The 13,200-nt window shown below is 39.6% G+C and overlaps 1 protein-coding gene across 5 annotated transcripts in view; it reads left to right on the top strand.

The window, feature by feature from the left end:
- ABCG2 (ATP binding cassette subfamily G member 2 (JR blood group)) overlaps positions 1-13,200 on the top strand; it is a 144,046-nt gene that overhangs the window by 93,656 nt on the left and 37,190 nt on the right. For all 5 annotated transcript variants that reach the window (XM_007999213.3, XM_073017474.1, XM_073017475.1 and 2 more), the window contains 4 exons: positions 2,254-2,475; positions 7,865-7,924; positions 8,886-9,000; positions 9,579-9,731. In XM_007999213.3, the coding sequence (XP_007997404.3) occupies positions 2,273-2,475; positions 7,865-7,924; positions 8,886-9,000; positions 9,579-9,731 (531 nt within the window). In that variant the 5' untranslated portion in view covers positions 2,254-2,272. The remainder of the gene's footprint in view (positions 1-2,253; positions 2,476-7,864; positions 7,925-8,885; positions 9,001-9,578; positions 9,732-13,200) is intronic.

Genomic DNA, 13,200 nt, shown 5'->3' with positions numbered 1-13,200 from the left:
GACTTGATAGCTTTATCAGTTTTGGAAAATACTGGCCAGTGTTTCTTCAAATACTGATTCTAAGTACACATTTTGCTACATTTTCTCTCCTCTCTCTCGTCTCCGGTTATGCTTATGACAGACCTTCTTCATCTTATCCCATATGTTTGTTAGGCTCTTTTATGTAGTTCTCATTCTTTTTAATTAGGAGGTTTTTCCCCCTTTCATGGTAATAATTTTCATCATTCATAATTTTCATCCTGGATGTTTTCTGTATACTAGCCTTCCAGTTCACTAAATTCTCTTTCCTAATTTGTGTCTAAATTAGGAAAACTGCTGTTAAACTCATCTATCGAATTCTTAATTTTCATTTGTTTTTGTAGATCTTGGTTCCTTGGTGAGAGTCTGTCTTGTAATTTTCTTAAACACGTCAATCTTTTGTTTTAATGTCAATGTCTGTTAACTCCAGTCTAGATTACCTGTGGGTCTCTTTCCATTTTCTCATTTCTGGAACATCAGGTTCTGTTTTTTGGCATGCCTGGCAATTTAAAAAAAAATTTTCATTATTTTTAAACTTATGATTCGTGAATCAGGCAGCCCTCAGAATCACAGCAGATTCAGAGAGATTCCCGATGCCTGGCAATTTTTTATTGAAAATCTGGATGATATCTTCTTAGAGAGTGGATTTAACCTTCTTCTAGCAGTCTGAGCAGATCGTCTTGATTGAGTAGACGCTGGTTTTTTGATTTGTCCATATTCCCAAAGCATAGTGCTTCTGGGATCTCTTTCCAGGGCTCCTCCTCTGCTAGGCACTTAACTCCAACAAAATTTTGTCTCCCTAGTGCTGACAGATGACAGACTGCTGAAATATCTGCCCAGAAATAGTAGTGACTTCAGTAAGCAGACTCATTTCTTCTAGCAGCTTCTTCCTGCTTGGTTTGTCTGAGATGTGCCCCAGGTGTGTACAATTTTTGTGTGCAAATACCCACCTCAAGAGGAAAGGGCACGCAGAATGCAGAGTTTGTTTCAGTGCTTCAGTCCCTCCATTCCATGATTTTGGTTCCTCATGTCCTGGCCGCTTTGGTTGCTTTTATCAGACGGAACTCTTCAACATTTCTTCTTACTTTTTTTGGTCTACTTTTGTCGTTGTGGTTAGGAGGACTGTTTGTTTGGAACAGCAACTCCATCATAGTCAGAGAGAAATTTCGTCATGGATTGCTTTGACTTTTAAAAATTAAAACTGCATTTATTGAAGTTAACATTTCAAACCTGTTTCACAAGCTGTTAAGCTCATCTTAAGGTCTTACTCTAATCTTTTTTGAGGCCTTTTGTAATTTCTTTAATGAAATATTTCACATTTTATTTATACATTTAATATTCTTTTTTGTTTTAAATTTTTACTTAACTTTTGGTTTGACTTAATGATTTTCGTACCTAACTTTAAATCTCCCTAGAATTTAAATATGTTTGTTAATTAAGGAAATGATTATGTAATTGCAAACAGTTTTGTAGTTTACCTTCTTTGCTGATTGACGGTGCATAACAACTTCCGACATAAAGTCTGGAGCTGTAAATTCAGAGAAATGTCTCCTGTTCCTGACTGCTTGACTAAGCCCCTTTTGATAATAATGATGCTATAAACTCTGCAATTAAAAAAAAAAAAAAGAGGTTCTTTTTTTTTTCCTTTGTTTTTGAGATGGCGTCTCACTCTATTGCCCAGGCTGGAGTGTAGTGGTGCGATCTCTGCTCACCGCAACCTCTGCCTCCTTGGTTCAAGCCATTCTCCTGCCTCAGCCCCCCGAGTAGCTGGGATTACAGGCTCACGCCACTACACCTGGCTAATTTTTGTATTATTAGTAGAGACAGGGTTTCATCATGTTGGCCAGGCCGGCCTTGAAAAAAAAATACAAAGGTTCTGATGATGATCATGTAGTCTGTCCTTGCACTTGATTTACATGCTTTTCAAGCCAGACAATTCTATCCCTCATCCATCCTTTTCCTGCTTTATCAGTTTTTAGTAATTTTCATACTCTTCCTATTTACTTATTAGGAGCCATTTGACATCTAATTGGAGTTTATGCATTCCAAGTTGTGCCTGTCTTCCCATTTATATTTTTAGGATGTTCTTATCACAATGGCATGGGCTGTTCATTGGAAATGAAGCTACTCATTGCCACTCATTTAAAAATTGACTTGTTTTAAATGTATTGTCACCTAGTGTTTGCAATCTCATTTATCTGGACTATCAACTTACTGTTGCTTTTCTGTCTACAGAAAGATAAAAACTCTCCAGATGTCTTCCAGTAATGTCGAAGTTTTTATCCCAATGTCACAAGAAAACACCAATGGCTTCCCCACGACAACTTCCAATGACCTGAAGGCATTTACTGAAGGAGCTGTGTTAAGTTTTCATAACATCTGCTATCGAGTAAAAGTGAAGAGTGGCTTTCTACCTTGTCGAAAACCAGTTGAGAAAGAAATACTATCGAATATCAAGTATGTACATGAACTTGTAAAAAGACAGCTTTTTAATTTACCTACAGTGAACCTCACAGGTTTTGCGTATTTCCAAGAAAGTGGCTATGAACATTTTTGTAAAAGTCTTTGCACAGATATACAGACATACGCTTTCATTTGTTTTGGCTAAACTAGGAGTGAAATAATTGGGTCACATTTTAGGTATATGTTTAACTCTCAAAGTAACTGCCAGAGTTAAAAAAATATATATATACCACATGTGACCAGGTACGGTGGCTCATGCCTGTGATTCCAGCACTTTGGGAAGCCGAGGCAGCTGGATCATGAAGTCAAGAGATCGAGAACATCCTGGCCAACATGTTGAAACCCTGTCTCTACTGAAAATACAAAAAATTAGCTGGACATGGTGGCGTGTGCCTGTAATCCCAGCTACTTGGGAGGCTGAGGCAGGAGTATGGCTTGAATCTGGGAGATCAAGGCTGCAGTGGGCAATGATTGTCCCACTGTACAAATGGGTGGCAAAGTGAGAACCTATCTCAAAAGAAAAAAAAAAAGCATACTTTGTGAGGGTATTTTTATTTTGCTTATCTTTTAAAGCTAGTAGATTAATAACTTGATGCAATAGAAGTCTCATCTGCTCGAGGCGTCACAATTTTTTTTGTTTTTTTTTTGAGATGGAGTCTCACTCTGTCACCCAGGTTGGAGTGCAGCAGCACAATCCCGGCTCACTGCAACCCCCACCTCCCAGGTTCAAGTGATTCTCCTGCCTCAGCCTTCCGAGTAGCTGGGATTACAGGTGTGCGCCACCACGCCCAGCTAATTTTTGTATTTTTAGTAGAGATGGGGTTTCACCATGTTGGCCAGGCTGGTCTCGAACTCTTGACCTCGTGATCCCCCCACCTCGGCCTCCCAAAGTTCTGGGATTACAGATGTGAGCTGAGCCACCACGCCCAGCCACACATTTTTTTTGTGGTCAAATGGCATGCATTTCAGCAACAGATGAGTTCATCTTTACTGCGTGAATAGAACTGTGTTCCTTCCCAGGCTCGTAAAAATGCCGTAAAAATGCAGTCAGATCTTGCAGTTCTTTCACATTTTAGTTGAAAGGTCATCAAAGGTTGGTGTTTTTGCTGCTGGCATTTCCTGTTTAAGTATCCATGAGAAAGGTCATGCCTTTTTTGGCTGTAGTATTTCCAGTCTTTCTTCTATCTGCTGGCTAAATACAGTTTCTGGGGGTAGATGAAGGGCTGCTGTCACTTATCTTACTTTTGATTTGTGTTTGATGGCAGCATCACCATTCAGATAGTCAATTACATTCTAAAAAAGCTGATGAGAGTTTTGATTTTGGTTTTTCCTCTGGACATTTTGTAATTTCACTTCTAGAACTAAGTCACTATAACCTGATTTCCTCTGTGGAAGGAAGAAGATAAAACAATCTGACCATAAGAATTTAAAAAGTTGTGATTCTTCTGTCTTAGGAAAAATCTTTCTCTTATGCTTGTTTGTTTCCATACCCAGCATTTGAGCTTTCCCTCACCAACGCTGAAGATCTTATGGAAAAAAATTATTCATTCCCATAAATATGTGGATGTCCTGTTATTTTAAGATAAATTCATTATACTCTTGGACAATTTTTAATTAATAACATATTTTGAAATGATTTCAAATTTATTTATTTATTTTTTAGAGATGGGGTCTTGCTGTGTCACCTAGGCTGGAGTGTGGTGGTGCAATCATAGCTCACTATGAGCTCAGACTCCTGGGCTCAAGTGATTCTCCCGCCTCAGCCTCTGGAGTAGCTAGATACCACAATGCCTGGCTAATTAAAAAAATTTTTTTGTTGTGGAGATGGGGTCTTTCTACATTGCCCAGGCTGGTCTTGAACTCCTGGGCTCAAGTGATCCTCCTACCTTGGCCTCCCAAAGCACTGGGATTATAAGCATGAGCCACTGCACCTGGCCTGATGTTAAATTTAGACCTTACAGGAACATAACCCTTTTCATTCAGGTTCTCGCCAACATTTCACTGCATTTGTTCTCATCACTTTGTCTCTTCATGTTCCCATGGTCATTAGTGTTTTTTTCTGAACCGTGTGAGTGCAGGCTGTCCACATGGTGCTTCCTTCTCCCTAACTCTTCAAGTGTGTGTGTTCCTGAAATAAGGACCCTCTCCTGTATGACCACTCAGACATTGTCCAGGAGCAGCCAAGGGGAAATGTAGCCTTGTAAGAAACATCGTGGTAGGTCCTCAGGGCCTTGGGTCAACCATGCCCCTCCCGTATTTGACTGCCCATCATATCCTGTCTCTTCAGTCTCGTTCAACATGGTATTTTCTTATCTCATCCCACCCCTGGTGATGTTAAAATTGATCACCTGGTCATGTTGATGTCTGTCAAACTTGGCTATAATGTCACCCTTTCCCCTTGGTAATTGACTAGTGTTATGAGGGGAGATAAGCTGACATTATTCCAGAACTCCATTCTACATTAAACTTCAACTTCAGTCCCCACTGGATGACTCCTGCCTGAATCAGCCACCACTGTCATAGTTGCTAAACAGTGATTTTCTATTTTCATTATCTCTTAGTTTGTTTTACTAAAAGGAGAAACCTTCATCTATCACCAGTATAGAGTCATGGATTTGTATTTTATTCAATTAATGCATTATTATGTTTTACCTTCATACGCTTATTGTTCCTGATTTGGTCAGTGGGAGATCTTTCAAGGTGGGTTCTTCCCTCCCTCCGTCTCTCATTCTTTGGATATATCTCCTCAATCTTTTTTTATTTTATTATTTTATTTTATTTTTTTGAGATGGAATTTTGCTCTTATTGCCCAGGCTGGAGTGCAATGGCGTGATCTTAGCTCACTGCAACCTCCAGCTCCCGGGTTCAAGCGATTCTCCTGCCTCAGCCTCCTAAGTAGCTGGGTTTACAGGTGCCCACCACCACGCCCAGCTAATTTTTTGTATTTTAGTAGAGACAGGGTTTCATCATATTGGCCAGACTGGTCTCAAACTCCTGACCTCAGGTGATCCACCCTCCTTGGCCTCCCAAAATGTAGGGATTACGGGCGTGAGCCACCACGCCCGGCCTCTTTTTGTAATTAAACAAATTTTATTAGAGATAAGGACTTACTTTGTTGCCCAGGCTGGAGTGCAGTGGCATGATCATAGCTTACTGCAACCTCAATCCCTTGGGCTCAAGTGATCCTGTCACCTCAGCCTCCTTAGTAGCTGGGACCACCAGCACATACCACCACTTCCAGCTAACTTTTAAGTTTTTTGTAGAGATAAGGTTTCACTGTGTTGCCCAGGCATATCTCAAACTCGTGAGCTCAAATGTTCCTCCCACCTTGCCTCGTTCTTTGAATATTTACTTGGCATGGCAAGCAATTCCAGACTCACTGTGTACTTACCCTGCCTCAGACCTAGTATCAGCTGTTGATTTTTATGGAGGAGATAGTTACAAAACCAAAATCTGGGTGTTTAAAATGCTCATTGCTATTGGGATGTCATTGCTTCTAGGTTTTCTCAGTGGAGTGAGACCTAGAGAATACATATATAATGCATATATGTCTACACACATGTGCATACACATACATGCATAACTTTTAAAAAAATTACCTCCCATGTGCAGGCACATACAGATCTGGCCAAAGCAGGTGGGAGAGGAGCCGGGGGAGCAGTGGTGATCGTTCCCGCAGCACCCTGGGAGTTTCCATCTTTATCTTTCTGTGGCTATCTTTGTATATGGATTAAAACCTATGGCTTCTCATTAATATCTCCAATTCTGATCTGAACCCTCAAGATTCTGTCTATATTTCCATGTTTGTAAAATCTCAAAAAGTGAAAAATCTAGCTCTAACTGACTAGGAGGGTGGGAGATTGTTTATATTATGGAATAAGAAAATCAGCAAGTACATCAAGGATGTACGTTAAGGATGTACTTCCTGATTTTTCTATTCCATAATATAAACAATCTCCCCACCCTCTAGCTATCTTTTCTTAACTTTTTTTTTTTTTTTTTTTTTTTTTTTTTTTTTTTTTTGAGACAGAGTCTTGCTCTGTCGCCCGGGCTGGAGTGCAGCTTGGCTCACTGCAACCTCCACCTCCTGGGTTCAAGTGATTCTCCTGCCTCAGCCTCCTGAGTAGCTGGGATTACAGGCGCCCGCCGCCATGCCTGGCTAATTTCTGTATTTTTAGTAGAGATGGGGTTTTGCCATGTTGGCCAGGCTGGTCTAGAACTCCTGATCTCAAGTGATCCACCTGCCTTGGCCTCCCAAAGTGTTGGGATTACAGGCGTGAGCCACCATGCCTGGCTGAATTCTCCTTTCTCCAGTTCCTTATCTACTTATCATTCTACTTGGTATCTTTAGGATAAAATCAAACTATTTGCCATCTTCTTGGGTCTCAGCACAGTCAACACTGCCATAATTTTTTCCACCTTCGTACTCTATCTGAATATTCACTACCTCAGACATCCACTTTGTTTGAAATGTGCTTATGTCTATACCACGTCTTCATATTCTTAAAGGATGCCCCTACCAAAGTGATGTCTTCTGCTTCTAAACTTGGAATTTTCCAGTATATTTATCTGACTCTTAACAAGGAAGAAAATGATGTATCTTGAGGATATATCTTTTACTTTTCTAAGTGGATTAAGGCTTTTTTTTTCCTTTCGGTCATGTTTTCTTTTTATCCTGAAGTGCTTTATCTGAGCCTCGATTTCTACTTAGATGTTTCTTGGACTGATTAGATTTTAGCAGTGAGAATACTTCTACCAGTATTCCACAAATTAGCGACTTATTAATTGTGTAGAATTTTACTAGGTAGCAAATGAGATGACTTGAAGATACAGTACTGATAATCAAACGGTACTCAGAACATGCCATGTATTTCACACTGTGTTAAGAGCAGTAAGTGTAACAGAGATGTTTTAAGAATCTGTTAGTTATTTCAAGGAACGTTGAATGTTGAATGTCATCTTCCAGAAAATATAAATGGGTTAGAGAATAAATGAAAGGAATTTAGAGGAATCTATGCCATTTTTCTTGTAGGACTTGACCAGTGATTAACATCCATTGTATATTACACATCAAATCAACAACCTTTTTTTTTTTTTTTTTTGAGTAGAGACAGTGTCTCCCTATGTTGCCTAGACTGGTCTTAAACTCCTGGCCTCAGGCAATCCTTCCACTTTGGTTTCCTAAAGTGCTGGGATTACAGGCCTGAGCCACCATGCATGGCCTGTTTTTTGTTTGTTGGTTTGTTTTCTTTAAGAGTTGGTTTGTGCTTGTTTTCTGTTTGTAATTTCATCAACCTTCATTGAGTATATTCAGTGCAGACCCTAAATCAATAGAACCTGATCTAAAGTGGAATAATAAATCAGTCTGTTTTTGTGTTTGCAGTGGGATCATGAAACCTGGCCTCAATGCCATCCTGGGACCCACAGGTGGAGGCAAATCTTCGTGAGTATAAGAGAGTATAAGTAAGCTTTTTCTGTGCACTTTTAATGTGCTTTTAAAATCCACTTTTTTGTGTGTGTGACCAGGTATTTATTGAGCATTTGCAATGCATGTCAGGTCTGGTTCTAGGTGCTGTGGATAAGTGTAGTTGTGTGGTTTTGTCCCAAGGACCAGGTAATCTTATTAGGTTAGCTTTACTAATAGGACTTGATAAGGTGATTGACATGTAGCAGTTGACCATGTTACCAGCTAATAGGGAGGAAAAAGAATGGGAGAATGTTAAAAGTAGGGAAAGGGAGCAGAAGATGTAAGTAAAGGCATGAGTCTTAGATGGAGCACATTGCCTGTGTTGGCACCTCCAAGGTCAGGCAGCTGGGAGGGCCATTTGGGAAATCTGTACTTGATCAGCCAGTGGTGTCTTGTTTTATGTTTTGGGGCTTTATTGTAATGTACAATGAAAAGAGAAAGATGAGAATTTTTTTTTTTTTTTTTTAAACGGAGTCTCGCTCTGTCGCCCAGGCTGGAGTGCAGTGGCCGGATCTCAGCTCACTGCAAGCTCCGCCTCCCGGGTTCACGCCATTCTCCTGCCTCAGCCTCCCGAGTAGCTGGGACTACAGGCGCCGCCACCTCGCCCGGCTAGTTTTTTGTATTTTTTTTTTAGTAGAGACGGGGTTTCACCGTGTCAGCCAGGATGGTCTCGATCTCCTGACCTCGTGATCCGCCCGCCTCGGCCTCCCAAAGTGCTGGGATTACAGGCTTGAGCCACCGCGCCCGGCCGAGAATTTTTAAAAGCATAATTTTAGTTAAACCATAGAATTTCTTGACCCATTAGTTTTCTAACTAAAGTAGAATTTGGATTCAAAGTAGCCATGGAATACATAGCCTGTGTTGGAGGGAAAAAAACCCACAACATATATATGCTCTTATAGGTTATTAGACCCACAACATATACGTCCTCTTATAGGTTATTAGATGTCTTAGCTGCAAGGAAAGATCCAAGTGGATTATCCGGAAATGTTCTGATAAATGGAGCACTGCGACCTACCAATTTCAAATGTAATTCAGGTTACGTGGTACAAGTAAGTATTAGTGGGTTTGCATTTTCTGTTTCCTCTGTTTCTATGTGGGTAAGTGCTTTGGCAGATAGTTCAGTGTGCTTCCAATTGATTATGTGACATGTTCCTAGAACTGACTTCCTTTACAGCAGCTTTTCTTAATTTCGCATAGCCACTTATGTGAAAAGTCAGGGAGAGTCTGGAATATGGCCCTTGTAAGGACAGTGATACCAATTCTCGTTTTTCTATCATTTCTAAAAGATACTACCATTATCCTTTTTTTGCCTTTCCTTCATCTTTCTTTTCCCCTAGCTTAGAAAGATATTTTAGCAAATCCTTGTATGAAGCAATCTGGAAGTGTCTGCTGGTAGTTAACATAATTACTTGCATTCTATTTGGGTGTACAGATAGGGGGTGAAAATGATTATAGCAGGCTTTGCAGACATCTATGGGGTTAACTGTCATTTGCAGAACTGCAGGTTCATCATTAGCTAGAACTTTACCTTAGTTACATTATTTTTGTGGATTATGTTACATATACTAAACAGTCATGGTCTTAGAAAAGACTCATTATGTCTCATTAAAATGCTATTTGCCTTAAGGATGATGTCGTGATGGGCACTCTGACAGTGAGAGAAAACTTACAGTTCTCAGCAGCTCTTCGGCTTCCAACAACTATGACGAATCATGAAAAAAATGAACGGATTAACAGGGTCATTCAAGAGTTGGGTCTGGATAAAGTGGCAGACTCCAAGGTAATGTGGAAAAACTGAAAGCACCATGATCAGCATAAATAGGACCTCCCCTGTGTGGATAAAACGACTCTGATTCAGAGGTTTCCTGTAATGTGTATGGTCAAAAGTGATTGCTTTCCATAACAATGAGAAAAGCAGCTTGTTACATAATATGAGTGTGGAAATTAACCTGGAAAAGAATCTTCACAGTGTTTCAATTGTGCACCTGAAGTGATGTGGTGTTGTATGTGGAAGTGTTCCTCACCTGCCCTTTCCTTATGCTCCTCCCCCACCTTATGGCTTAAATCATGTCTCATTCCATATCTGCACTAACTTTTCTTCTTCCTCTTTTTCTCTTCCTCCTTTCAGTCACTCTTCCTCCAAGGGAATTTGTTCCGTTGCTATTGAGGTATATTTCTGGGATTGATAAGTGATGAGAGTCCAAGGATTCTTGCTCTGTATCAGCAGTCCCCAACGTTTTTGGCACCAGGGACTGGTTTTGTGGAAGACAGTTTGTCCATGGACCAGGGTAGGGGGGATGGTTTTGGGATAATTCAAGTGTATTACATTTATTGTGCACTTTATTTCTATTATTATTTCATTGTAATATATAATGAAATAATTATACAACTCATCATAATATAGAATCAGGGGGAGCCCTGAGCTGGCTTTCTTGCAACTAGATGGTCCCATTTAGGGGTGATGGGAAACAGTGACACATCATCAAGCATTAGATTCTCATAAGGAACACACAATTTAGATCCCTTGCACGTGCAGTTCACAACAGGGTTTGTGCTCCTATGAGAATCTAATGACCTGACAGGTGGTGCTCAGGCAGTAATGCAAGCATTGAGGAGCGGCTGTAAATACGGATGAAGTTTTGCTCACTCGCCTGCTGTGCATACTGGTTCCCCAGGAGTTGGGGACCCCTGCTCTGTATATTTCAGTTTGCTATAATTTGGCTTCCAAAATTACATTTGGTCAAATTAGGATTTATTTCTCATTTGTGTAGTGTGTTTTTTTTTATAGCCTTTCTTTTGATGGTTTTGTCTCTCATTCCCTGCCTCCTTCTCTGCCTTTTTTTCTTCTGCCAGATGTTTACAGACTTTTGTATGCTAAGCTGTCTTTTAGGTTCTAGAGATACAATTGTGGGCTAGAGAGACAAAGTAACACCTCCTCTTGTGGGTTGGAGAGGATCGTGAAGAAAAAAAATGAAACGAATGAATGAACTTTACAATTGATTAATAGGTATGGAAGATTTGCTGAGAAGACATTTGAAGCTTTGGGTGAAAATGAGCTTTTTGCATTGTAATGCCTATAACGTAATCCCCATGTGGTATCCCTTACTTAGAAGCAATGAAGAATGAGATGTTCTAATGGTCTATACTTCATATTATGCTTTCTGACAATCTTTTCTGTTCAGGGTGTTTTACTGTATTTTGTTTGGAAGAGTAACTCTGAGATGCCACTATCACCACTTATTTCCGCTTTATGGGTTTTCTTTGCTTCGGTTCTGTTTATTTATTTGATTTTATCTTTCCAGTAAGGCGGTTTGTTCCACTCTGTTCTTTACCTTCAGGCAGCCATTGCCCTATGTTGCTTGTTAGGATTTCTAGGGAAAACAGACTGTGAAGGTACAGCTATTGACTTCCTAGTTTATTTATCTAAATGATTGAAGCAATACATTTAAAATATTTACTTTTTATGAACTTTTAAACATAACAAATGTAGAGTGAATTGTCTGATTACTATAGTAATTATATGGTTATAGTATAATTAATATAATAATAAGACTATTAATATCATTTACATAGATTTCCCAGTTATTAACCTTAGGTATATGGGGTCAGTTCGGGAAGCCTCATGGTAATTAAAAAGGTGTTAATATGGTATGAGAGAAAGTGAACTTTCCTACCTACGGAGCCCATGCTTTTACTGTAAGTCCACCTGGACACTGGGAGGGGAGAGAGTGTTAGAAGGCTAATACATTATAGTTGCTTTCACATTTTCTTCTCCTGACTTTATCTCCCTTTTTAGACTGTGATTTCACCATGTCACCTATCTTTTAGCGTTCTGAACTTCAAACTAAATATTTTACTCGGTAAGGAACAAACTGTTAATAGCAGGTGCTTTTTTTTTTTTTTTTTAATTTTATCTTTTATTAAAGTTCTGGGATACATGGATAGAACCTGCAGGTTTGTTACATAGGTATACATATGCCATGGTGGTTTGCTGCACCCATCAATCCATCATCTACATTAGGTGTTTCTCCTAATGCTATCCTTTCCCTAGCCCCCGACACCCCGACAGGCCCAAGTGTGTGATGTTCCCCTCCCTGTGTCCATGTGTTCTCATTGTTCAACCCCCACTTATGATTGAGAACATGTGGTGGTTGGTTTTCTGTTCCTGTGTTGGTTTGCTGAGAATGATGGTTTCCAGCTTCATCCATGTCCCTGCAAAGGACATGAACTCATTCTTTTTTATGGCTGCATAGTATTCCATGGTGTATATATGCCACATTTTCTTTATCCAGTCTATCATTGTGGGCATTTGGGTTGGTTCCAAGTCTTTGCTATTGTGAACAGTGCTACAATAAATATATGTGTGCCTGTGTCTTTATAGTTGAATGATTTATAATCCTTTGGGTATATACCCAGTAATGGGATTGCTGGGTCAAATGGTGTTTCTGGTTCTAGATCCTTGAGGAATCGCCACACTGTCTTGCACAATGGTTCAACTAATTTACACTCCCACTAACAGTGTAAAAGCATTCTTATTTCTCCTCATCCTCTCCAGCGTCTGTTGTTTCCTGACTTTTTAATGATCACTTTTGTAACTGGCGTGTGATGGTATCTTATTGTGGTTTTGATTTGCAGTTCTCTAATGACTAGTGATGATGAACTTTGTTTCATATGTTTGTTGGTTACATAAATGTCTTCTTTTGAGAGGTGTCTATTCATATCCTTTGCCCAATTTTTGATGGGGTTATGTTTTTCTTGTAAATTTGTTTAAGGTCTTTGTAGTTTCTGGATATGAGCCCTTTGTCAGATGGATAGATTGCAAAAATTTTCTTCTGTTCTGTAGGTTGCCTGTTCACTCTGAAGATAGGTTTCTTTTTTTTCTTTTTTTTGCACCGTGCAGAAGCTCTTTAGTTTAATTTGATCCCATTTGTCAATTTTGGCTTTTGTTGCAATTGCCTTCGTGTTTTAGTCATGAAGTCTTTGCCCATGCCTGTGTCCTGAATGGTATTGCCTAGGTTTTCTTCTAGGGTTTTTACAGTTTTAGGTCTTACATTTAAGTCTTTAATCCATCTTAAGTTAATTTTTGTATAAGGTGTAAAGAAGGGTCCAGTTTCAGTTTTCTGCATATGGCTAGCTGGTTTTCCCAGCACCATTTATTAAATATGGAATCCTTTCCCCATTGCTTGTTTTTGTCAGGGATGTCAAAGATCAGATGGTTGTAGAAGTGTGGCATTATTTCTGAGGCCTCT

Source organism: Chlorocebus sabaeus, chromosome 7, assembly GCF_047675955.1.
Source record: "Chlorocebus sabaeus isolate Y175 chromosome 7, mChlSab1.0.hap1, whole genome shotgun sequence".
In the NCBI taxonomy this organism is placed as follows: Eukaryota; Metazoa; Chordata; class Mammalia; order Primates; family Cercopithecidae; genus Chlorocebus; species Chlorocebus sabaeus.
Note: the sequence above shows the minus strand (reverse complement) of the source record. Positions and strands in the feature narration are given on the sequence as shown.